The sequence below is a fragment of the Mirounga angustirostris genome, unplaced genomic scaffold, assembly GCF_029215605.1.
Source record: "Mirounga angustirostris isolate CCGP_5_RB_7025 unplaced genomic scaffold, mMirAng1.0.hap1 SCAF_9, whole genome shotgun sequence".
In the NCBI taxonomy this organism is placed as follows: Eukaryota; Metazoa; Chordata; class Mammalia; order Carnivora; family Phocidae; genus Mirounga; species Mirounga angustirostris.
The window spans coordinates 53588109-53614453 of record NW_026991717.1 but is presented as its reverse complement, the minus strand read 5'-3'; the positions used below and the strand labels follow the sequence as shown (position 1 = coordinate 53614453).

Below are 26345 nucleotides of genomic sequence, written 5' to 3'. Positions count from 1 at the left end.
CTTCTTTTCTCCACGTATCGGTGTCTTTTTTTTTTTTTAGATTTTATTTATTTATTTTTTTGACAGAGAGAGACACAGTGAGAAAAGGAACACATGCAGGGGGAGTGGGAGAGGGAGAACAGGCTTCCCACGGAGCAGGGAGCCCGATACGGGGCTGGATCCCAGGACCCTGGGATCATGACCTGAGCCGAAGGCAGACGCTTAACGACTGAGCCACCCATGCGCCCTGCTGGTGTCTTTTTATGTATGCTTTATATATAACATCAAGGGTTTTTAGGTGTACTTATTGGGAAGAATAGGGGAAAATGCATCTACTCCATCTTCCCATTGATTTTTGAATTGGGATTTAGATTACTGGCTTTTAGATTTAGATTACCACGCAAAAAATTATCTTGCTACTTTAAAGATTGAACTTATTTAGTTCTATTTATTTTTCCTCCTGTTCTTATTACTAGCTATAAATTTTTCCTTCCCTGTCACCTCACCTGCCTATTGTTTTTTTTTCCTGCTGATGCCAATGTTACACCAAAGACATGAAAAAACTCCATAAGTAGCACTTAGGAAAGATCTCACACTCTATGAATTATCAGTTTATGATTCTTAGGCCAGTAGGATTATTTATTTAGGTGATTTTAAATAATCACCTAAATAAGTTAGATGTAAGAAAAAAGATATGTAACATAGATCAGTGTTCCTCAGAGTTTCTTCTGTGGATCATCTATATCAGAATCAGCTGATGCTGGTTCAAAATGTGTATTGTAGATCCCCACCACAGACATACTAACTCAGAATATCTGGGGGTAGAACCTAGAAATCTGTATTTTTATGAAATACCTCAGGTGACTCTCATGCATATTAGCATGTGAGGACCCCTGGTTTAAGTGCTCATTGCAAAATAAGTAACAGAATGTGGACATGCGTGTAAAAAGCAATAACCAAACCTGAAAATCAGAAGAAAGTGAACTTGTAAAGGTATGCTGCTTTATATATTGTTAATGATAAAGATGTGGAAACCTTTTTGTATTGACTTCCAATTCTTATATAATTTTGAATCTAAAATGTGTAATTTTATCCTTATCTAATAATTCGCCATGAGAGTATGTTCAATCTAGAGTAAATTGACTCCAGCAGTAGCTACTTTGTTTGGATCTCTGAGTACAATTTGCTCTGTAACTTTATATTTCTATATAAACATCTCTTTGTTTTACTCATAGGTGTTAGGGGAGTATTACTACCTCTTAGATAAGGACACACCAGAGGAAGTCCTAACCAAGCTCTACAAGTTACTTATGAATGCCTCGGTTTCTTCAGAAACAAAAGCCTGGTTAATCGCTGCTGTTACCAAGTTGACATCCCAAGCACACTCTTCTAACATAGTCGAGAGATTAATCCAGGAATTCACCATATCTTTGGATACTTGTATGAGACAGCATGCATTTGAATTAAAACACTTACGTGAGAATGTGGAACTTATGAAGAGCTTGCTTCCAGTTGATAAGAGCTGTGAAGACATGGTGGTAGGGCATCTGTATTTTAGCTTCGTAAAAATTGCATTGTCTGTAAACAGAATAATTCTTGCATTTGTGAGGTATCTGGAGTATATCAAAATACAATTTCCGTAACACTGAAAATGAAGGTCGGAGTTTTTCTCACATTAGTATGACAGAGAATTTGAGAGCTTCAGGTGAGTAGTGATCCTGAATAGTTGGGACTAGAGGAGTATATCTTCTGGAGAACTGCAATGAAGGCATTTATATCCAGTGACAATCGCTTTTAACATACGGTAATTCAAGAATTAAACGTTTTTAGTTTCCTTTGAATTTTTCTAATATGTTGTTTAATTATTACTGTTTTTTCTTTGAGAATGTAAAAAATAGTTCTCTGTTGCATTTTGTCCACCTAGTATCTAAGTTCTTTCCCACTTTGGAACCTGATCACCCACCTTTCCTTCTCCCACCTCACTTTCAGCTGCCACCCTTTTTAACCTAATGGGCTCAGTTACTACTCACCCTCTGAGTGTATACTGGTCTCTCCCCTAGACTGGCATAAATTAGGAAGTTGCCAAAAGGAAGCCAGATTTGTACAAATTTTTATTTGTCAGGTGTCCTATAGTTGAGAAAGAGGAGAGGAGGGGTAGCATTCCCACTAATTTTGACTCAGATTTTCATGGCTTGTATTCATTTTGAACCTTTGTTCATTGGTTCTTTCAGATAGCTCCTCAAGGGCAGAGGTCTTTTTCATGTTTGGTAGGCATTCCAGAGCCATTCATTGAAATGGTGAATATATACGCTACACACGGTATTAAACTAGGAAGTAACCTGTTTCCTCTTTCCTCCAGTAGAAGATAGTGATGATGACATAGCTTCATTGTGTAAGAATCTTATTGAAACTAAACCTTTCCAGATTCAGAGTGTGACTTGCCACTTAACTGTTAGAGATTCACCTGCCCTTCTAATTATCTGAGTTGTTACCGTACACTTGGCTAAAGCAGGAGAAGCAAACCTGTGGCTTCTGAAGCTACCGCTGCCATATCCTTTTGTATAGATCTCACTCTTTGCTCACTTTTTCTTTTCTCCTTTTCCCCTTACTCTTTCTTCATCTCATTTCTTTTCACTTAATCATTCTCTCGTACCTTTCTGTTCCTGCTGAAATTAGGTAATTTTCCATAGATTTGTGAAAAAGCATTTTCAGGTAGAAGAGAACAGGATGGTTAAATCAAAGGCACTCTGGGAGTCGGAATAATGGCCTCCCCACGGTGTACACACCTTCATCCCTGGAACCTTAAATGGTAACAAGGACTTTGTAGATGTGATTAAGTTAAGGATTTTGTGATGAGATTATCTTGGATTGTCCAGAAAGCATGATCACAAGAGTTCTTATAAAAGTGAGGAAAGAGTCAGAGAGGAGAAAGCCAACTAACAATAGAAGCAGAGATTGGAATGATGTGGCCACAAGCCAAGGAATGGTGGCACCTTCAGAAACTGAAAGAGATAAGGAACTTACTCTCCCTTGGAGTCTCCAGAAGGAGCTAGCCTTGCCAACACTTTATTATTAGCCCCCAGCAGCAAAATGCAGACCCTGTAGCTCCTGGTGTAGGTGTCTCTTCTCTAGTAAGTTACAATTCTCCCATCCAAGTACTAACCAGGCCTGACCCTGCTTAGCTTCCGAGATCAGATGAGATCGGGCATGTTCAGGGTGGTATGGCCGAAGACTAGGTTACAATTCTCATGAGGGTGGGAACTGTCTTTGTGTCAGTCATAGCACCTAACATATGATTCTCTTAACATATTGGATGCTCAGTTTATTCTGCAGTGCAGTGAAATTGATCACAACTACAGATGACTTACTTTGTTACATTCTTAGCTAACTGTGAATATAGATGTTTTAGAAAGGTAGAGAGTTTGGTAGCACTTGGTAGCACTTTTAGAATTGAAGTTCAGTTTTACCCTTAAAAATTATTTTTGGGACATATGGATTAAAATTAGTTATGTGAGTATACAGTTTACTGTTTAGGGTAAATTTTTTTAATTTCTAATTTTTGCTTCACTTTAATACAGGTAGATGCTTCTTTATCTTTTCTGGATGGTTTTGTGGCCGAAGAACTTAGTCAGGGGGCAGCACCTTACAAACCTCACCACCAACGGCAGGAGGAAAAGCTTTCTCAGGAAAAAGGTAATTTTTCATGGGTCTGTAACAAGCTAAATTGTAGGGACATCATTTTTTTAATGCAATTGACATTATAGTCATGTAATATAAATAACTGAGGATGTTTACTTTTATCATCTCTCTTTAAATCTGCTTGTGACTTGTTTACCCTGGTTAGGTCTTTGGATACCCAGAAAAAAGAAGTTAGCCCAGAGATATTTCCCAAAGTCATAGGCTCCATATACATAAGCGCCTAAGATAGCCATTCTGGAATTTTGAAAGAACTCAAAGGTGGAATTATCATGTTGGGTTGCTGTGCTAGACAGAGGGCTGATAGTTATTCACATGAGCATATCTATAGAAAAGTTTGAAAAAATATCTGGTCACCATGGACTTGTGAGTTTCATTTTCATTCTGAGCAGTCTTATATAAACTGTTAGGATGCTTCCTCCAACAAAGTATCTGATCAGTGAAGTTAGAAACAGCTAAGAAAAGAAAGAATAACTTTACATTTCAGAAGTGTAGCCTGTCAGGGAAAGATGCCTGTCATGATTTTGGTAAAGAGGACATCACCGAGATGTTTGGATGATGGATGGGAAGTACGCGTATGAATAAAGAGAGACCACTCCGTATTCCCTTTGTAGGAGTTCAGAATGGTAATACTGAGAAGTTCAATGCTGAAAGCTCTTTTTCTCCCCATTTATCATCTAATGATTTTGTTGAGTACTTTCCAGGCTCTGTGGTAAGCATATGAGTACAATTAACTGGTTGATCTTAAAATGACACCGAAAAAGTATAAGTTGCAGTTCAGCCATCTACTTCCTTCTCCTGACTCTTTCTGCATACTGTTATTTTCCTCCTGCTCCCTACACACACATGAACTCTTACATGTCTAGTTAACTTTTAAAAAAATCTTTGGCCCTTCCAGTCATTCACCTCTGTAAAGATCTTGGGAAATTTTCACTGAAGAATGAAAATAATGTGGTTTGAAGTTCATTCTCAGCCTCGAGCCTTTCCAGGCCTTCCTTAGATGACAGTGCTTAATTCTGTTGTCTCAGGTTTGGAATTGTATCTGTCTCCAGATGCTGTCCCCTTCTATGTCTAGTTTTTTTTTCTCTCCACTCTTAAACTCTGCCTTTGATTTTGAATTCTTTCTGCTCTTTGCTTAAACTCTATCTTTACTTGATCTTTGGCTTAAACTCTCTTTTTTTACTTGTGCATAGGAAACATTTCTTGAGCTCCTCACTGCTACTTCGTTAACACAGAGGCTTGATAACTGTCACAGATGCTATTAAAAAGAGGTCAAAATGGGACAGAAAGTTAAACTACATGATTGAAAAGCTGAAAATGGGAGGATTTTCTAGTTGAAAAGGACCTTGGAAGGATTTAGAGAAGTGATTTCTTTTTTTTTTTTTATTATGTTCAGTTAGCCAACATGTACATCATTAGTATTTGATGTAGTGTTCAACGATTCATTAGTTGCATATAACACCCAGTGCTCATCACCACACGGGCCCTCCTTAATAACCACCATCCCACCCCCCTCCCTTCTATAACCCTCAGTTTGGTTCCTGGAGTCCACATCTCTCATGGTTTGTCTCCCTCTCTGATTTCCCATTCAGTTTTCCCTCCCTTCCCCTGTGGTCCTCTGCACTATTCCTTATGTTCCACATATGAGTGAAATCATATGATAATTGTCTTTAAAGAAGTGATTTCCAAACATGATTATGAATCAGAATCACAGAAGTTTTAAAAAATGATACAAATTTTTGAGCCCTACTCCTGTATCTTTTGTTTCTGAATCTCTGAAAGCTTGGCCATATGTGGGAAATTCTACAAAGTCATCTTGATCCTGGTTATCGGATCAGCATTTGGAAACTGCTGATTTAGCCTGAACCCTTCACTTTATAGATAGAGAAGTTAAGGTCTAGTTCATGTACCCAGTTAATACCTGATGTATATCAAGAACTCAGTTCTCCTGGTTATTAATTAGCCTATTAGTTTTTTTTCTACTGCACATTGATTTCTCATCTATATCATTCTTTTAGATATAGAATTTATTAATTCTATCCTAAACTAATTTATTTAATTCTCTTTGGATTAGGTGCTGTTTCCTTTGGAGGAGACAGTATAATAGAATACTTGAGAGTGAAGCTCTAGAACCAGGGTATCTGCTTTCTTATCTGGTTCTATCATTTTTCCTATTTTTGTAATCTTTGGTAAGTTCATGGTAAACTGCCACAGTTTCTCTTTTGTAAAATGAAGATAATAATTAGAGAAGTTCACATTTATATTTTATAAGGCACTTTCTATGATTTAAGAAGATCATTTGTATTAAAATCCAGATAGTCCAAAAAGATAAAAATATGCCAGTTAGGATTAGGTATAGCTACATAGCATATTAGAAAACAAATAAATAAAATGTGTCCTTATACAAGGCAGAAAATTACTCCTCTTTCCCATTAAAGAAATTCCAAAAATAGGCAACCTAGGATTGATGATGGCTTCATGAATGTAAAGGAGGAAGGGAGAGAAGAAAGATGTTTTTTCTTCCAGGAAGATTCCTCCCAGAAGTTGTGCACAGAATGTGTACATCATTTCATTGGCCAGAACTCAAGCACATGGCAGAGGAGTCTGGAAATGTCATTTCTTTTCTGGGTGGCCATGTACCTAGCTAAGAAGCAAGAGTTCTATTACTTAAAAGAGGAGAATGGATATTGGCATCTGCTCTACCACAATAACAATATGAATTTTTATGGCTCTTGATTGAATTCATTTGGGTATACAGATTCAAAGGAATCTGAACCTGAGTAAACCTTATTCTTTGCAGTAAGGGAAATTTCACATTGAGGGCTCCATTAGTCCATTCAGTATAGGAATGTGCCTAAGAGCATTTTGTTAAGCAAAAACACGGTTGTCTCTTCATTCATAGCTCATTAAACATTTTTGTCTGGGAGCAGCAACTTTTCAGTGGCCTGGTTTATCAGTTATCTTTCCTAATTGGATGTTCCTTTAGTTTCTAAGGGAGGTGAAAAGATAAAAGTGAAGTATCATTTGTCTTTGATCAACTAATGGCATGTAGACGGTAGTCGACATTCAATAAATCATAGCTACTTTATTACTATTACTGTAATTATTTGATTAGATCATCTCCAGAGTCCCTTCCAGCTTAAAAATTGTCATTGGAGGGGTGTCTGGCCAGCTCAGTTGGTGGAGCATGTGACTCTTCATCTCGGGGTTGTAGGTTTGAGCCCCATGTTGGGTGTAGAGATTACTTACAAAAATAAAATAAAAAATTAAAAATTGTCATTGGATTCTAACCTTTAGTTATTTTATATCAGTAGTGAATGGTACCTTTGATAATTCCTGCATTTCCCTCCTAACTTTTGCTTTGTTTTAAATATGAACTTCTGTTATTGTTTTAAAATTCTAGTTCTCAATTTTGAACCATATGGACTCTCCTTTTCTTCATCTGGCTTCACTGGACGACAGTCTCCTGCTGGCATTTCTCTTGGTTCAGATATATCTGGGAATAGTGCAGAGACCGGGCTGAAAGAGTAAGTTCCTTTCTTATTAAAATTGAGAACATAGGAGTATTTAAATGTCTTTAAATGTAGTAGCATCCCTGAAAGCTGAATTCTGCATGGACTGTTTATTGCTTTCAAGGTGTTGATGTTGTACAAGAGAACTTGTAAGGGAGCTTGCTTACTTCCAAGACAGCATAATGTATATAGACTTTACACATAGTAATGATGTGTGTGTTATTACTGTGTATTGTGTGTATGTATGTGTATGTATGTATGTTTTATGTGTGTTATACACACATTTATACATATATATATACACACATATGTATACACATACATTTTTAAAGAAGTATGTGAGAATTTTTATATACAGGTGAATATTCAGCATATCATTCTACATTCCTCATAATCTTCTACAACCATTTCATTGGAAGATTGACAGTACAGAGATGAACATAAAATAAGATGACTGACTTCATTTAAGTAAGCTGTATACTTTGCTCAAAATGCTTCCAGAGCTTTTTTCTTGCCACCGTGAAAATTGATGATACATTTGTCTAAATGTCTTATATGAAGCGAAATCTTCAGTCTTTTTAGGTAGATTTTGATTTTGGAAATATAAGTTAATTTTAGAAACGTGATTAAGTTAAAAAGTGAGATAATATATATAAAGGGCCTCATAAAATCCAGTGCATAGTAAGTGATTGATACATGGTAGCTGCTACTATTAATACTAATTGTCATTGCCATTATTATCAATATCCAAAAGCTGAGTTAACCAAATGAAATTAGTGATCACTCTGGATAATTTTGGTTATTGATGTGATGTAAAGTAATGAAAATGGCTTCCTTGTTTGTGAAGGAGCTTCTAAAAGAGTTAAAAAAAACTTAAAAAAAATTTAAATTTTAATCCCAGTGTAGTTAACATGCAGTGTTACATTAGTTTTCGGTGTACAATATAGTGATTCAACAGTTCCATATATTATTCAGTGCCTATTAAAAAATGTTTTGAGTAGTGGCAGCTTTGTTGGAATAAATGTAATAAAATCTCAAAGGTAGCAACTTTGAAAGATGACAGTTGAATTTGAGTCCTCATATGTTCATTATGGAGTCAGTCACTTTATTTTATGTTGCTCTTTGCATTTGTCAGTCTTCCAGCACGATGGTTGGAAGAAGTATTTACCAGAAGACTGACACATAGATTATAAGGAATATAGGATGATATACTGAATGAAATTCTCTTTCCTAGCCTTTTTTCCTGCTCTGTTGACACCCTTTTCTTTCCCAGACCTTTTAATTTTGGTATTCCAAGTATGGGGAACAGATATGATTTGTGAGCATTTGAATGTAGAGGTGATAGCAATTAAGTGCCCCAAACAGAACAGTGGGACAAGGGAAGGAGAGGACAGGAACCCTCTAAACCCAGGGAGGAAACTTAGTCTCTTTTACCTGCACAACAGGTGACAGCATCTCTTTGTTTAGTACTGAACTGAGATCTGGGGGACTTGACAATCCTTGTAAATCCTATACATAAACATGTACTACTCTGAGAGAAATGACATTTGGCAGAGCTGCTAAGGAACAGTACATATGCTGTGTTACCATGAAATGCAACATGAGGGATGAATATAAAATTTCTTTCCAAAGAGGACCACAGCTTACACATGATTTCAGAATTGGGAACCTATGTGGTAATTGACAAGGCAAATCAGTTTTAGAGAGCAGACAGCCACTCTTCTGCAGTCTCTAGCAAGTTGAGAATAAAGTAGTAGCAAGCCCAATTTAGAATTTCTTACCTTAGGCCCTATTTGGGGGCTATCTCAAAAGGGAATTCCTAGAGCTGAATTAAAGTGAGTTACAGAATTTACATCTGTGTTTGAATGATCTGATTAAAAACAATACAAAGGTATGCCGTGTAAAATCACGAATTATATTATTGTCAAAACCCAGGCAAAGATGATTCATGTTTAAAAAAATTCTTATACAATATGTTTCATATCATAAAGAGGCATATTTTGTGTTCTTACTTTTCCTGCTTTTTTTAAAAAAATATTTTATTTATATATATATTTTTTAACATGTTTGTTTTTTTTTTAAGATTTTATTTATTTATTTGAGAGAGAGAATGAGAGACAGCATGAGAGGGAAGTGTGTCAGAGGGAGAAGCAGACCCCCCGCCGAGCAGGGAGCCCGATGTGGGACTTGATCCCGGGACTCCAGGATCATGACCTGAGCCGAAGGCAGTTGCTTAACCAACTGAGCCACCCAGGCGCCCTTTTATTTATATATTTGACAGAGAGAGATAGCGAGAGCAGGAACACAAGCAGGGGGAGCGAGAGAGGGAGAAGCAGGCTTCCTGCCAAGCAGGGAGCCCGATGCGGGGCTCGATCCCAGGACCCTGGGATCATGACCTGAGCTGAAGGCAGACGCTTAACAACTGAGCCACCTAGGCGCCCCTATTTTTCCTGCTTTTTAGGCTGCTGATATGTAATCCATGACAGAGAGAATTTATGTTAATAGTAGGCATGTATGCGGATGAAATATGCCAGAAAAATCTTTAAAGTAGCTTGAAGCTCCTTTTAGGCGTATTTTTCCTCTCTTTTCCTATTTTGCCTGTTGTTGTGGTTTGGATTCCCTGGGAAGTGCATTCCATGATGGATTTAGTATGCAGAATATAAAGGAGTGCCCTTGTGACTACCACCTGTGGAAGGAAGGAGAAAGAAACAGATTTGGGCAGAGAGAGAAGTTAAGATGCAATGCAGTCTAACAGCAGTCTCTGCTGACCCCATGGGGAGCTCGGAAGTTAGAGTGGCCCTTCAGAGTTGTCCTGAGTTGGGTCCACATGGGTGGCCAGGACTCTGTACTTCTGTTCATCAGTCACTGGGTGTGGGCTGCCCAGGGAGGGGGCGATATGTCCCTCTACAGCTGAGGCAATCCCAGGGAGGGCTTAATACGAAAACTGTATGTATGTATGTATGTATGTATTTGAGAGAAAGAGGAGTGAGAGAGTGTGAGCAGGGGGTTGGGGGCAGAGGCAGAGGGAGAGAATCCCAAGCAGGCTCCATGCCCAGTGCAGAGCCTGATGCAGGGCTGGATCTCACAACCCTGAGACCATGACCTGAGCCGAAATCAAGACTTGGACGCCTAACTGACTGAGCTGCCCAGGCATCCCTGAAAGCTGTTTTTAAGAGGCCATGGCAATGATGTGTTTTTAAAAAATGCCTCAAGAAAGTAACTCTTCAGCAGTTATTTAAGTTGACTTGATTTCATTCTTAATCTCTTTAGGACAAATAGCTTGAAGCTGGAAGGTATAAAGAAACTGTGGGGGAAAGAGGGTTATCTTCCCAAGAAGGAAGGCAAAACTGGGGATGAAACTGAAGCTCCGCCCGTTCCTCAGGAGAGTATAATAATGGAGACTGTAGACCAAACTATAATAAAAAAAGACCAGTGTCAAGTCCTTATCCAGTCTAAAGAGGAGAAAGAAAAGCAGCTGCTGGCATCATCATTATTTGTTGGGCTAGGATCAGAAAGTACAATCAATTTGGTAAGTAGTCCATTATATTCCTCTGGGAATCTGTGTCCCTGTCTTGTACAAAAAAACTGGCTCTTTGAAGGTTCTTGGCTTCCATACACATGGTGGAAAATGGCTTCCCCATCTCCAGAGCCACCAATGACACACTTTTTATATTCCTGAAAGAGAAATTCTAATTGGCTTAGCTTGAGTCAGGTGTTTTTTTGTAGTCCAGTCAGCTGGGGCAAGGGTCAGGGTCCAAATAAAGTTACAAATATGACCACAGGTATTACTCCCATGGGTGGATAGGACAGTTCTCAGTGGGAAGGGGGCTTGATGGAAGTATTGGCGATAACAGTAGTTTAACAATATTGATATGTCTATGGAAAAAGTACTTCTCCAAATGGTATTTTAAATAGTAAAGAATAGGAATCAGTTTAGATGTCTAATAGTAGGAGAATGGGTCCATAAATTATATTGGCTCAGAATATTACTCAGCCATTAAAAATGATAAATACTGCATTGTAAAATAAAAAAAATACATGTGATATATTAAGCAAAAAGGCAGAATATAAAGTTTTATTTGTACTCTGTTTATAACTGTTAAGATAAAAGTGTATTGAGACTGAAAGGAATTACACAAAATGAAAATTATACTCAGGCATTATGATTATGATGATTTTCAAAACTTTTTATGTTGATATATTATTATCATAGTAAAAGAATGAAAAATTGGAGTGAAGGGCAGGTGCTATTTGGAGCATCTGAGAATTCCCGTGTAATTTTCCATTTGGCGGACTGATGGACCTTCCTGGTACAGACTGTGATTAGAGCTACATTTTTGTCAGTTTTACATCATTCCAGTTCTTTCTTCCTTCTCCCTTGGTGGGATTTTCCCTCCATCCCTATACTCTTTGCCTTTTTCTCTCTCTTTTCTAGACCCCATTTCTATCAGACTTGATATTCCCTCCTAAGGAAAAAAAATTTCAATCTAGATGTATTAATAAGTAATGTATCTTAATGCTGTTTCAGCATTTGCATTTCAGCAGCAAAGTGACTTATCTTGGGTCTTTAAGGTGTTCCAGCTGGCTGTGGTAAGGGTACCCGTGAATGCCCTGGCACGGTGGGGCAAGTTCTCAGTGGTCAGAGTGCACCCAGGCCTGTGGAGCCGTGATTTGTGAATCCCATGGCTGGTGTTGGAGGATTCCTGTCCTCTCAACAAAGTGCAAAGCTTGCAGTTAAACAGTCTTTCTCAAGAGAACATTCGGTGTGACAAATTAATTATCAGGTGTTTTTTTTGTTTTTGTTTTTATTTTGTTTTTTCTTTTTTTTGTGATGGGCTTGATATCAGAAGTGTAATTCCATTTAAGGTATACTAGATCCTTTTTGGGTTAATTTTTTTTAATGTAATTCACTGTAAGGATCAAGGCTTTTCCCCCCATCTTTGACTTCTACTTTATCTTCATTTTTATTTTTTTAAGTTTTTATTTAAATTCTAGTAAGTTAACCTACAGTGTAATATTAATATGTTTCAGGTGTAGAATTTAGTGATTTAATACTTAAACAACACCTGGTGCTCATCACTACAAGTGCCCTCCTTAATCCCCATCATCTATTTAACCCATCCCCTCATGCCCCTTCCCTCTGGTAACCCTCAGTTTGTTCCCTATAGTTAAGAGTCTGTTTCTTGGTTTTCCTTTCTCTTTTACCCTCATTTTTAAAAGTTATTTTCTCTGAAGCCTAGGTTGACTGTTTCTTTTCTTTAAATATTTTAACAAAGATGTCACTCTAGTGTCTTATGGCTTGTGTAGCTTCTGATTAACAGGAGATTAGACAGTACAGAAGAAAAAAATTATTAAACTTGAAGACAAAGCATCAAAAGTACCCAAAATGAAACACAGAAAAGAGGAAACAAAAAACAAATGAAAACACTCAGAGCATCAGTGACCTGAGGAGCAATACTGAACAGTCTAATATATGCCTAATTCAAAGTCCCACAGCTACTTGAAAATGGAAGTCTTTCACCCACCCACTCGTTTTCATTTTTGTGTTAATAAAATTTTAGTTCTTTGATGACTTCTGAATCGAAAGATAGGAGACAAACTCATCGCCCAGAGTTGGAAGAGGTATTGGGACTTGAGGGTGCGAGAGGGTATGGAAGAGAAACTAGAATTTGGGTTAACTAGAATCCTGTGAATGGCAGCCACACCGCCCCAAGGAGGATGGAGACGTGGATTTAGGGTAGTGCCAATCTGCACTGATTCTACATAGGACTTTGGAGGGCAAGGGGGAACTGTGAGCCATCACTGTATGCTTATGCAGATTTGCAGACCATTCCCCAGGAGTGTTGGTTCAAAGATGGCAAATTTGCCATTCCCGTTTCCTGAGTCTGTAGGAAACATAATTAGTCACTGATAGAGTTCTTGCCTGCTGTGTGTATCAGCCACTGCCAGTTGGTTCTTGAAGTAAAATCAGTTTTTCTCATCTGTTTATTGACTTGTGGGCCATGAAATCATGGTTATTATAGACTACCAAACCAGAGTTTGAGCCATCCCTGTATTTGAAGGTATTTTCTCTTCTATAGGACAACTCTGGAAACTCAAAAAATGGCTAGGTTTCTCACTGTTTTTATCTTACTTTATTTTTTAAATTTTACTGCTTTTTATTTCTTTTTTAATTTTATTTATTTATTTGACAAAAAGAGAGAGAGTACAAGCAGGGGGAGTGGCAGGTAAGGGAGTGGGAGAAACAGGCTCCCCACTGAGCAGGGAGCCTGGTGTGGGGCTTGATCCCAGGAATCTGGGATCATGACCTGAGCTGAAGGATTAATCAACTGAGACACCCAAGCGCCCTATTTTTATTTTTTTAGAGAGAGTGCACGCAAGCAGTGGGGGAGGGATAGTGAGAGTGGGAGAGAGTCTCAAGCAGACTCTGAGCTCAGCACAGAGCTGATGCGGGGCTCAATTCTATGACCCCAAGATTATAACCCGAGCCAAAATCAAGATTCAGACGCCCAACCAACTGAGCCACCCAGGTGCCCATCACTGTTTTTAATTTGTTCAATTCTATACTCTAGCATTCTGAATTTGAACAAGTTTTTAGAATTGTTCACAAATGACTTTTTGACTTTCTTTTTTTTATTTTATGTGTTTTTAATGAGAAATAAGATTTAGCTAATAGTTCAAAATGAGGTAGCTGTCAGAATTTTAGGGCTTAACATTTTATTCATCTCTGATTCTTTTGTTAATCTATGCCTTATAGTTAGACTTTAACAAGTTAGTAAAATGCTCATTTGAAATGATAGAAAAAGGTTTAAAACTCATGACTGGTTGAATTATCATTATGTTTTATTTTTGCAGCTAGGAAAGGCAGATACTGTATCTCACAAATTCAGAAGGAAATCAAAAGTCAAGGAAACCAAAAGTGGAGAAACAACCGGTGCTCATAATATGACCTGTTCTTACTTTAGTTCTTCGTCAAATGCAACTTATGAAGATGATTATTATTTGGATACTTTGCAGGATAGAGGAGACAAAGAATTAAATAAACTTTCTCTCAACTCTGAACTTTCGGATTCTGAGTCACTCACAGAGCTGCCCTCAGTTGAGAAACTCTCCAATTGCAAGCTGTCTTCATCACCTTCTTTGTTTACTGATAACAGCATAGAAAGTTTTCAGCCTTCTCAGTCCACTGCACCCTCAGTTGCTAATGAAACCTCTTTAGCTTCTTCTTTGCTGGAAGAAACTTCTGAACACATGCATTCAGATCTTGTGGAGGTCTGTCATAATGAAACCATATCATTGTCTTCTTACAAAATTTGGAAAGATGATTGTTTATTCATGGTCTGGTCAGTTTCTAGTAAGAGTGGTTTGGAATTGGAAAGTGCTGACTTAGAAATTGCTCCAGCAGAAAATTTCAAGGTAAGACAATGAATGGTTCCTTATTTCTGCCTTAAATAGACAATGCTTACTTAGTGTTTCTGTTGTTCGATCTTCTGATGGTTTCTTCCACATCCTTTTCTCTTTAGTAAAAAAAAAAACCCCAAAGGTGTGACAGTTGTTTTTTTTTTTTAATTTTGAGAGGGATGAATTATTCAAAAGAGACAAGGAAACAAAGATTTTCCAACTGTATTGGGGAAGGCCATAAATATAAAGCAAGTATTGATAGAGCACAGTAGTTAAAAAGGTAGGCTCTTGACTCAGAATGCTTGGCTTTGCATCTTGCTTCTGCTACTTATTAGCTGTGTTTCATGGTCAGGTTATGTAACTTTGAGTTTCCTCACATTTAAAATGAAGATATTAATAGCATCTGCCTGTTACTGTGAGAAGATGAGTTAATATCTGTAAAATGCTTACAGCAGTACCTGGCACATGGTAAGGTTAGCGTGTTTTATTTTCAGTGTGTATTTTATGGTTTTTTGCTCTCTTTAAATGTCTCATTCATTCTTGTTATAAACACTGAGACCAAGTTCTCAGTTTAACAAAGCAGAACGTCAAGGAGTAAGAATATTGAAGGGTAAATGTGTATACTGTCTGCTGCCTTTTTCTTTCATTGATTTATTATTCTATACGGAGTGCTTGGGCATCAATTGTATTTCTTCCCTAGCTCTAAGAGATTGCCACTGTGATTTCTGGAAATATGTTTAATTACATTCTTATATGGATGTCCTTGGTGGAGTTATAATGAGATTTGACCAGGAGATCAGTTATTCCACAAGACCGACCGAATTTCTTCTTTGGGCGAAAATGTGTTGAATGGGATATTGCCAGAACCGCTGACCAGGGCAGAAGCTCCTGACTCTAGATGGGCATTAAGATCACCAGTGGAACTTAAAAAAAAGTAAAATAGAGTCCGGTCTCAAAATGGAGGTAAAACCGCCACCCCATCACCCCCAGCCGGACTCCGGCCGTTGCTACTGGCGCCAGGAGGCGGGGGCCATGATGCAAAGGAACCAGAGTAGTTGAGAAAACCGTTCCTTGGTGGTTTGAGCTTTGAAACTACAGATGACAGTTTAAGAGAACATTTTGAAAACTGGGGTACACTTACAGATTGTGTGGTGATGAGAGATCCCCAAAAAAACCTTCCAGGGGTTTTGGTTTTGTGCCTTACTCTTGTGTTGAAGAGATGGATGCAGCAATGTGCGCCCGACCATACAAGGTTGATGGGCGTGTAGTGGAACCAAGGAGAGCTGTTTCTAGAGAGGATTCCGTAAAGCCTGGTGCGCATCTCACAGTGAAGAACATTTTTGTTGGTATTAAAGAAGATACAGAAGAATATAATTTGAGAGACTACTTTGCAAAGTATGGCAACACTGAAACCATAGAAGTTATGGAAGAGGCAGAGTGGAAAAAAGAGAGGATTTGCTTTTGTAACTTGATGATCACGATACAGTTGATAGAATTGTTCAGAAATACCACACTATTAATGGGCATAATTGTGAAGTGAAAAAGGCCTTTTCTAAACAAGAAGTGTAGTCGGCTGGATCACAAAGAGGTCATGGAGGGTGGATCTGGCAACTTCGTGGGTCGTGGAGGAAACTTTGCAAGTGGTGGAAACTTTGGTGGAAGAGGCGGCTCTGGTGGTGGAGGTGGTGGTAGCAGAGGTAGTTGTAGAGGAGGTGAGGGTGGATATAAGGGATTTGGAGGTGATGGTGGCAACCATGGTGGTGGTCCTGGTTATAGCAGTAGAGGAGGCAGTGGTGGTGGTGGACCAGGATATGGACACCAAGGAGGCGGGTATGGAGGTGGTGGTGCAGTATATGATGGTTACAATGAAGGAGGAAATTTTGGAGGTGGTAACTGGTGGTGGTGGGAACTATAATGATTTTGGATATTATAGTGAACAACAGCAATCAAATTATGGACCCACGAAGGGGGGCAGTTTTGGTGGAAGAAGCTCGGGCAGTCACTATGGTGGTGGTTATGGATCTGGTGGTGGAAGTGGTGGATATGGTAGCAGAAGGTTCTAAAAAAAATTCAGAAGAAAAGGGCTACAGTTCTTAGCAGGAGAGAGAGTGAGGAGTTGTCAGGAAAGCTGCAGGTTACTTTGAGACAATTGTCCCAAATGCATTAGAGGAACTATAAAAATCTGCCACAGAAGGAACGACGATCCATAGTCAGAAAAGTTACTGCAGCTTAAACAGGAAACCCTTCTTGTTCAGGACTGTCATAGCCATAGTTTGCAAAAAGTGCAGCTATTGATTAATGCAATGTAGTGTCAATTAGATGTACATTCCTGAGGTCTTTTATCTGTTGTAGCTTTGTCTTTTTCTTTTTCTTTTCATTACATCAGCTATATTGCCCTGTAAATTATGGTAGTGATACCAGGAATGAAAAATTAAGGAATTTTTAAAAACAAAACAAAATCCAGTCCTATTGCTTGGGCTCTACCCCCATAGCTTGAGTAAGGGTGTAGATTGAAAAGGGAAGGCACGTGTGTGTCTGTGTGTGTGTACTTTTTTTTTTTTTTAACTCCCATAGTATTTTTTTTAATAAATTTTTTTAAGGTTTTATTTATTTATCTGAGAGAGAGGGAGAGAGCACAAGCAGGGGGAGGGGCAGAAGGAGAGAGAGAGAAGTAGACTCCCTGCTGAGCAGAGCAGGGAGCCGGACTCCAGGCTTGATCCCAGGACCCTGGGATCATGACCTGAGCCGGAGGCAGACGCTTAACCAGCTGAGCCACCGAGGCACCCCAGCTCTCCTAGCTTTAAACATCTGGTGCTAGCCAGGATTGAGAACCAAAAGATACAAGTTAAATAATTTTCATATTGTTGTTGCTAAATTTTACAGAGATTTTCACTGCAATTTGTTACATAACTTTTTCCTATATACTATTTCTTCATTATCTGTGCTAGTGAATTTTTCTCAAGTGAAGTTGTCATTTTCATAATGTGGTTTGTTTTTAATATCTTACGATAGTGTGTTTTTGTACCACTTCAATAAAATAGAAAATTGGTATTCATATGATAATCTGTATTGATCCTTCTTCAGTACTTTTATTACTTTTATTTACAGATCACTGAGCAACCTGGATGCTGCTTGCCTATAACAGAAGCAGAAAGCATCAAAACCTTTCAATATAGCGTGCAGATGGAGAAACCTTTTACAGAAGGGAATCTTTCTGGTTTTATAAACTATCAGATGATGGATACTCATTCTGTTCAGCTTGAATTTTCTGTAAACTTATCACTATTAGATTTCATTAGGTAAATATTTTCTGGAAAGTTAATTCAAGTTATTCATTCATTCAGCAAATATTTATTAGGCCTTTTCTCTGGACAGAAACACTGTGTTAGGTGCTGGGGAGTATAATGATTCAAAACTAGATACAGTCCCTACCTTTAGGGAATGTTCAGTCTCGGTAAGAGACATTGAACAATCACATGAATATTTATGTATGATTTCGAATTGTGCTGTGAAGAGAAAGCAAATGGTACAAAGCAATTACAATATGGGACCTGATTTAGGTTGGGGTTGATTAGTAATCTTGGAAAACCTCTGAGAGAAAGTAATATTAAAGTGTAATGTTTAAGCTAAAATAACTTCAGAGATTCTGCCTGGCTTTTTTTAAAAAAGCTTTTAAAGTTTCATTTATATTTCATTTATTTGATTAATTATTTCATAAAATCTGTTTATTAAGCTTTAGAGATCTGTAAGAAAATTACTCAAGTTATTGAACTTTTATTAGAGTTATAGTCAGTATTTAGCATTATACTAGACACTGTGCAGTGTTACCAGAATAATTGAAGACAACGTCTTCACTCTTCTGCTCTCATTTAGTTTTATGGATATATTGTACTGTATTAAAACATTTTTTAAAATGAAGGCTGCCTGAACCAAGAATGCAGAATGCTAGTGAATATCTGTAAAATTTTTTTAACCTTCACACATTCATTTGCGTTACACTGCTGTAATTTTTGCCTACTCTTTAAAATCTTTTAGTAAGAACGTGTCTCTCACTCTGTCAAAGAATATATTTCTGCCTGTGGTGCTGTTATAAGATAGAATCCAGCCTTCTAAAAACTTAGACTGTAAAGGTATATCCCGTCGTGAGCATTAGTGACCTGAAGAAGCACAATATATGCAATAAACAGTTCTTCTGTGTGTATTAATAAAATCCTATGTATCTTTAAAAAATAATTTCCCTAATTATAAAGTAAGTGCATAATTATTATAAAAATTCAAATGCTATAGAAAATATAAGTAGAATATAAAAGTTCCTTATAATTCTACCCCCAGAGACCCAGTGTTCACTATTTGATCTTCAGTCTCATGAACCATTTTCAAAAATACATTTGTTAAAGTCCTTTCCTTGGTCTAATTTACATAAGGTGCTAGATCTTTATATTCATACTCTTATACATGATGTTGATAGTGTCTTATTATCCCCAAATCCAAAGTAGACATGAAAGAAAGTTTTATATTTTGAATGATTCATGAAATTACTTGGTAAAATTTTACTAAATGACTAATACTTGGACAAAGAGAGAACTGAGTGATTTATTGAAAAGACATTTACACTTTAATAACATCTTTTTTGAGAAGTATTTTCATCAGTTTGGAGGATGATGGTAAGCATTCTAATCATAGTTAATTTAAAAACATGAATGTTGCGGGACCCAGATTTACAATGATTATGTTCTATTCCCATGAGTCATTTGAAATGTATTTGTTTGTTTGTTTAGAATTAATTGCATTCTTTTGGACATAAATCTAATTTTAAAAATTATTTTCAGACCATTAAAAATCTCAACTGAAAACTTTGGCAAACTCTGGTTATCCTTCGCAAATGATGTGAAGCAAAATGTAAAAGTGTCAGAATCTCAAGCTGCTCTGCCTTCTGCCCTAAAGACCCTGCAACAGAAACTAAGACTTCATGTTGTTGAAATTATAGGTTCGTAGAGTTACGAAAAGGCAATCTTGTGTTTATAGGGGCTTGCTCACAGAACACAAATCAACTTTCATGAGTATCGGATTTCTTAGAGCTGTATTTCCTGTTATGGGTACCTTTCAAATGAGTGTGTTGTTCAGACATTGTTAAATAATTTTTTTGTATGGTAAAGCATACATAACAGAAGTTTCCATTTTAACCAATTTTAAGTGTACGGTTCATTGACATTAAGGACATCCTTAATTGTACAGCCATTGCCGCCACCACTTCGAGAACTTTTTTCTCCTCTTTAGCTAAAACTCTGTACCCTTTAAACACTAACTTGTCATTCCCCTCCCTCTCTACCTCCTGGCGACCACCATTGTTATTTCTGTCTCTATGAATTCAACCACTTTAGGTGTCTCATATAAGCGGAATCATGCAATATTTGTCCTTTTGTGACTGGCTTATTTCACTTAGCCTAATGTCTTCAAGGTTCATTCATGTAGCATGTGTCAAAATTTCTTTTCTTTTTAAGCCTGAATACTATTTATTGTATGAATATACCACATTTTGTTTATCCATTCATCTGTTGATGGACACATGGGTTGCTTACCCCTTTTATCTATTAGGAATAATGCCACTGTGAGTGTGAGTGTACAAATAATCTGTGTTCAAGTCCCTGCTTTCAGTTCTTTTGGTTATAATAACAATTCTATATTTAATTTTTGAAGAAACTGCCATATAATTTTCCATAGCATCTGTACCATTTACATTCCCACCGGCAGTGCACAGAGGTTCCAATTTCTCCACATCCTCACCAACTGTTGTTATACATACACGTGAGTGTGTGTGTGTGTGTGTATGACATATATGTATATCTTATATATATGAGTAGGAATTCATTGTGGATTTAACTTGCATTTCCTTACTGATCAGTGATGTTGAATATCTTTTCACGGGCCTGTTGGCCATTTGTATATTTTCTTTGGAGAAATGTCTATTTAAGTTCTTTTGTCTTAAAGATTTTTAATTTTTGCTTTGTTGTAGGCAATGAAGGGCTTTTGGCCTGTCAGCTACTGCCATCCATCCCCTGCTTGCTGCATTTTCGAGTTCATGGTGATGTATTAGCCCTGTGGTTCAGATCCTCCTGCTCTACTCTTCCTGACTGCTTACTCTATCAGTGTCAAAAGGTGATGGAGGGATCCTAGCAGAAGCTCTGCTTATATTTTACTCCATCAGAATAAATGGTTTACATAAATAAACTTACTTACCAAAGTAAAAACTCTTGGTACTTCTAGTGAAAATGGGGATTATTATAAGCTGTGGTTCTGTGTGTTTTCTTTATGAGTCCTGATCAAGAAAGATCCCCAAGGAACTGTATCCTTAACCTTTTACTCAGGATTGTACAGTACATTTGGGTCCCCAAAAAAGTGACCTAAACTAATGTTATAAACTGCTAATGATTTATATGTCACTTAGTGTAGAGGGACTGAAAATATTTATTTTGTTATAAATAATTTTATAGCAAATTTACTCTAGTGCTAGCTGATTTGTAGTAAAGCACAGGTCTCAGTTCTCTGCATTAATGGAGGGGAGACAGACATGGCATTGATAATCCCAAACCTAATTCATATTTGGCTTTGGAATGCAGTGTAAGCTTTTTGATAGGCAAGTCATTACTTTCAAGTATGTTTTGCTTAGATCAGTATTGAACTCAGTTGGCACAGCGCACAGCACACCCTAACAGTTCAGGAGATCCATGAGCATGCTGGATATTGGGGGGATTCAATTTGTGATAAAGTTTTTATTATAGATAACTGGTTACACATGCTTGTAGATAATTTGGCTACAAAATTTGTTTTCCCACTTGCATTTATTTTTAAAATTCAAAGTCAATCACTTTATTCTTATTTTAAAAACCCAGAGCCATTTACAAAATATTGTCATGTGGAAACACAACCTATAAGAGCACACAGGTATAAAAGGACTTCTTAGTTATGGTGAATATCTTAGTTGCCATTTAGGTCCATTTAGGTCCTTTTGACAGACCAAATTTTGTGAGTATAAATGGCAAAGCCATCTTATCTTTCCTGGCTTTTGAATCCACTAGGACTCAGTGGATACAACCAAAGCAGTGACTGCTTAAGTATACCATACAGGTTCTTCAGCAAAATATCTCATTTTTATGTTGTAGTTTTGCTTTTATGGCCTCTGTCAGAACTCTTATCAGTAGAAGAGGTTAAGCCTAATATGAATGATGGACCACTATCTTGAGATTGTACATTAAAGTTAAAAACTGAAATAGTAAGTATTTTATAAAATCTTATGGTGCATTATTTCACTTTTTCTGACACTTCACCATGGAGACTGTTCTGGTAATATAGTTTTAAGTCATTGCAGTTAATTCTCTGGTTAATTGGTACTGTTTATCACCCAGGTGTGGAATTCTGGTTTAAATTGTCTCACTAATCATAGCTGATGAAGATACTAAGGGGATTCCCCGGAGCTGAGATTTCATTAGTTTTTCATGTCTAGTGTTTTCCTCCCTAAAAACTAAAGCACTATTTTTAAAAATTAATTTTGAAGTTACTCATTTTTAAAAAGTTAACACCTTGTTAATTTTATGCTTTTAAAAACATGCAGTAAAACCTTGCTACAAGAGCAATGGTAAGTGACTGGAATTTCCTGCCTAGGTTTCTCCTTTTGAGTAGAAGATCAGATTCATCTTCAGGTTCCCAGCAGTGTCATAGTGAAGGGAATGAGCTCTCTCTGGGGTGTGGCAGACACTGGTGGCTAGACTTATCAGCTTCTTTTTTATTTCTACCTCTGTCAACAAAGCCCCCCTGATTCTGCTCTTACTCTGACAAAGAAATAGGACGTACCCTCTCACTTTGTAGAGGAATGCAGTGTATGGCAAAGGAGGTGCTTTCATTTTTTTCTGTCCTCCTGTGTGCTTACGTGATCACCAAGGCTGGGTTGAGTACAGAGCAGTGGGTGCAAGGTGCCCAGCAAGCAGATGGACAACCACCTGGGAGAGATTACAGTGAACTACGGTGCTGCTTGGCTGCAGGGCTGTTCATGAGTGGCAGCACCAGTTGTCGTGAAAGACGTGGCTTGGCCAAAAGAGCTGTCTAAGGGTGGGACACGTGTAATGGTAGGTCAGGGCGGGGGGCATCATTTTGGCCTGCCAAACGGAACTTAGTGCCACTTTTGTTCTTTCTGAACTCACTAAATGGAAAGTAGGGTGACAGAGGTTCCACAGAAATGATTAGTAGAATCAGTTCTACTAATTAGTAGAATTAGTAGAAACAATGTTTATATTTTTATGGTTTTAAAAACAGTAGGAAAGAGTAAATAGTAAAGAACTTCAGAGCAGTATATATTCTGCCTAAATTAATTCAATGTTTTAAATTCTAAATCAGGCATCACCAACCTTTTTTGCATTGCTGGAGCTATGACTATAAAGTAGGGAGAATGATTTTTGTGGGTAGGTGATCACGTGAAGGGGCAGCATCTGGAGTAAGAGCTATGGTGGGGACGCTCAGCTGTGTGAGAATGCGGCAAGGGTAAATCGGGGTGGGGGGGGCGGCGGATACAGGGCAGACAGCAAAGCTTTAAGAGCAGGTGAATGAAGAAGGATCAGGCTCCCGCCAGAGTAGTCCCTGTGGAGGCGGGCAGATCAGGCTCAGGGGAAAGTGGGCCCCAAGTAAGGGTCCTGAAAATGCTGCAGATGGAAGCTGAGCAGTTAACCAAGTGCCAGTGTGCCAAGCATGCCAAGCACAGCATGTTCTCTGCAGAGGGGCATTATTTTAAACAGTAACCTACTAGCCTCTACCAAAACAGTTGTGCTGAAAATGCAGTATTGCATTTTTTCCTTTTATTTCATGTCAGTAATATTATAAAATACTGAGCTCTTTGTCTTCTTTTTTATGGATAAATGTGGTCTTTGTCTCATGGTCGTGAGCCACTGAAAGTGCACTGAACCTATTCCCATGTCTTTAAGGTGTTTTGCTCTGTTAAAATTTTAGGAGGGAAAAATGCAAGTGAGAATGACAGCCTAATAGGCATTAATTACCTTATTTTGGAGTTGAATTCTGTAATTGGAAAAAATTCAGTTAAACATGTAATAAATACAAAATGATCTATACTGTTCTTTGGTCTGTGTATTTTTTATTATCTAAATAGCTGAGTAATAAGTAAATCCTATTCAGTAATTTGATAGGGTTAGTGAAAAAGAACAGAAGCAACTGGAATGGGATGAAAAGAGTAATTTACTCATTACAGTCCCAAAGAATGTGGTCTAATTGGTTAAAAGTAAAGATATTGCTGTTTCTCTGTGATGTTCAAAGAGAATTTTGTGGGCTTCAGACAGCTCAGAATGTGGATTGGTCCTCAGGTGCATGTCCATGTCGCCTGGATTCATTCTAGCCTGACCAGAGCATTCAAAGCAGTGTTGTGTTTCTGTGATGCCCTCTCCTTACAGCCACCACAAGATGCAAGAAACACAGTTAGTCAGATGGTGACTTAGTGATCAAAGACTTTGAGTCTTCTGGCCATCTCTGCATGTGTATCCTAAACACAAAGCTAGATCAAATGTGGCATTAAATCTCACCGATTTGTGCCTCCTATTGGCTATAATGTATAGCAGACAAATTCGGAGACTTGCAGCCCCATCTTTGGGGCACTGAAGGTAAAGGAGATTTAAATGCACCACACCCACTGCAGTAATTGAAAAGAAGGGGCTCTTGAAGGGAGGGGTGGGTGTGTGCTGCCACATGGGCCAGGATTAATGATCGAATGGAAGTTACTTGTTTATATGTGTGCATAATGAGACGATGAACTTTATATGGTTAAGGACCATGTGTATAGTTTATGTTCCCTTTGTCTAATACATAATAGGCACTCAATAATAGGGGCTCAGCTTACTGAATGAATGACTAAAAATACTTGTCCCCTCAAAATAAGTAATCTGAGACCAGGTAATATCCAGGGATTGATTTTAGCAACCCCGTGGCTCTCTGAGAAGTAAAGAAAAGTGACCTGATGTACTTTACATATAGATACAAGTCAGCAGAAAGGGATTCTGGTGAAACCAGCTTGTGCCAATTTCTGCCTTGTGGGAGAGGGGAAGCATGAGTGCTTGATGGGACCTTTACCGGCCTGAAAGCTAAGTCCTACGAGAAGGCGCCATGCCATTTAAGAAATCTCTCTGCAAAAACAGTGTGATTACAGATACTATGACTTGGAGGAGGACTTTTCTGCATTATGGCAGATGTCCATGAAGTTGTATTGATATAAAAGAACTTGTTCTAGGACAGAAAACAGTGGACATTTGATCAGTGAAGCTAAAGATAGGTAGCTAATGAATATGATAAGGCAGATTTACCAGCTAAGTTAGCATTGCCTGTTTCTTTAGAAGGGTGAGCACTGTGATAATGGGAGGGACAACTATAAATTAACAAGGCCGACAGCATCAGGAAAGTTGGGGAAGAACAGGTCTTCTGAATAAGCAGCAGGAAACAGAATTACTTAAAAGGAAATGTGTTTTCATATGCATCACCTGGGAAACTTCATGGTAGGTGCCTGGATCCAAGATAGGAAGGTACCCAAAAGATGGGTCCAGAGAACCCTGAGAACTTAAAGACTGTGGCCTGGATACAGGGAAGACGGACCTGGTCAGGGAGAAAAGATGGGTGATGTCAAACAGCATGAGTTTCCTGGAGCATCTGTAATGCTGAAAATATAGTGAGTTCTTTTAAGTGGTTGCAGTTAGATTGTGGGCTTCTTTCCAAGAAAGGAATCAATTTCTTTTAGTTATTTTAAACTATTTTCCTGAGTGGATGAGTACTTTTCATTCCCCAGAACATATTGTCAATGCCACTAAATAGCTGACCTTAGGAAGTTCTTCCCTGATGCGGTCTGGCAGGACATGTGCCAAGTGGGCAGAGACTAGACCCCAGAGATTTTTTGTATTTCAGTGAGGGAAAGTACTTGGAAATCTGTTTGCACGTCTCCATCCCTTATATTGTGTGACAAGTAGAAAGTAACAGAGGCAAGGTGTGATATATTCTGAGGGGAAGGGTTTGGTCTGAATTGCCACTATAGAATTTAATGAAGTTAAGGGCAAAGCCAGTGAGTGGAACAAGCCAGTCCCCACTGATGATCAAGGTGTAAGACTTGATAGATCAAGGTTAAGAATATATTTTTTCATCTTATTTGACTGATAAATAGTAGCTGGGGTTAAGTAGAGGAGTTATTGTGAGCTATGGGAAAAATAAAATGATTTGGACCCAAATATCGGACCAGTCTTTATCTAGAGAAGTGATAAGGGTCTTTTGTTATTCATAAGGAGCCGTTTTGAGCAGACCTGATTTTATGCTAATGAAGTGACTCAGAGTGGTGTGCCTACAGACCCTCAGGATGGGGTTGGTCACCAGAAAGACCCAAGTGATTAGAGGGATGGAACTTTCAGCCCTGCTCACCTACCTTTGGGAAGGGAAAAGGGAGGGGCAGGGTGGTTGGAGATTAAGCTCTCGATATAAAAACTCCGGAATAGGATTGATGAACTTCCCATGTTGGTGATGCACCCCAGTTCCATGGGGACAGAAGTTCCCATGCTCAGGACCCTTTCGGACCTTGCCCTGTATACCTCTTCATTTGGCAGTTCTTGAAAGGTGGCCAGTCAGAATTGAAAGGTGTTTCAAGTATAAAGTAGAGATGTGTTTGAAGTATAAACATTGGATTTCAAAGACATAGTGCAAAGGTAAAATAATTTTTATATTAAGGATATT

At 38.1% G+C, this 26345-nt stretch overlaps 1 protein-coding gene across 1 annotated transcript in view; it reads left to right on the top strand.

The window, feature by feature from the left end:
- Nucleotides 1-23701, top strand: part of AP4E1 (adaptor related protein complex 4 subunit epsilon 1) — a 57075-nt gene extending 33374 nt beyond the window's left edge. Inside the window, exons 14-21 of the mRNA XM_045900080.3 lie at nt 1215-1517; nt 3558-3672; nt 7079-7202; nt 10458-10716; nt 14043-14603; nt 17697-17887; nt 19418-19575; nt 20602-23701. Of these exons, the coding sequence (XP_045756036.1) occupies nt 1215-1517; nt 3558-3672; nt 7079-7202; nt 10458-10716; nt 14043-14603; nt 17697-17887; nt 19418-19575; nt 20602-20762 (1872 nt within the window). The 3' untranslated portion in view covers nt 20763-23701. The remainder of the gene's footprint in view (nt 1-1214; nt 1518-3557; nt 3673-7078; nt 7203-10457; nt 10717-14042; nt 14604-17696; nt 17888-19417; nt 19576-20601) is intronic.
- Nucleotides 23702-26345: the final 2644 nt, after the last annotated feature.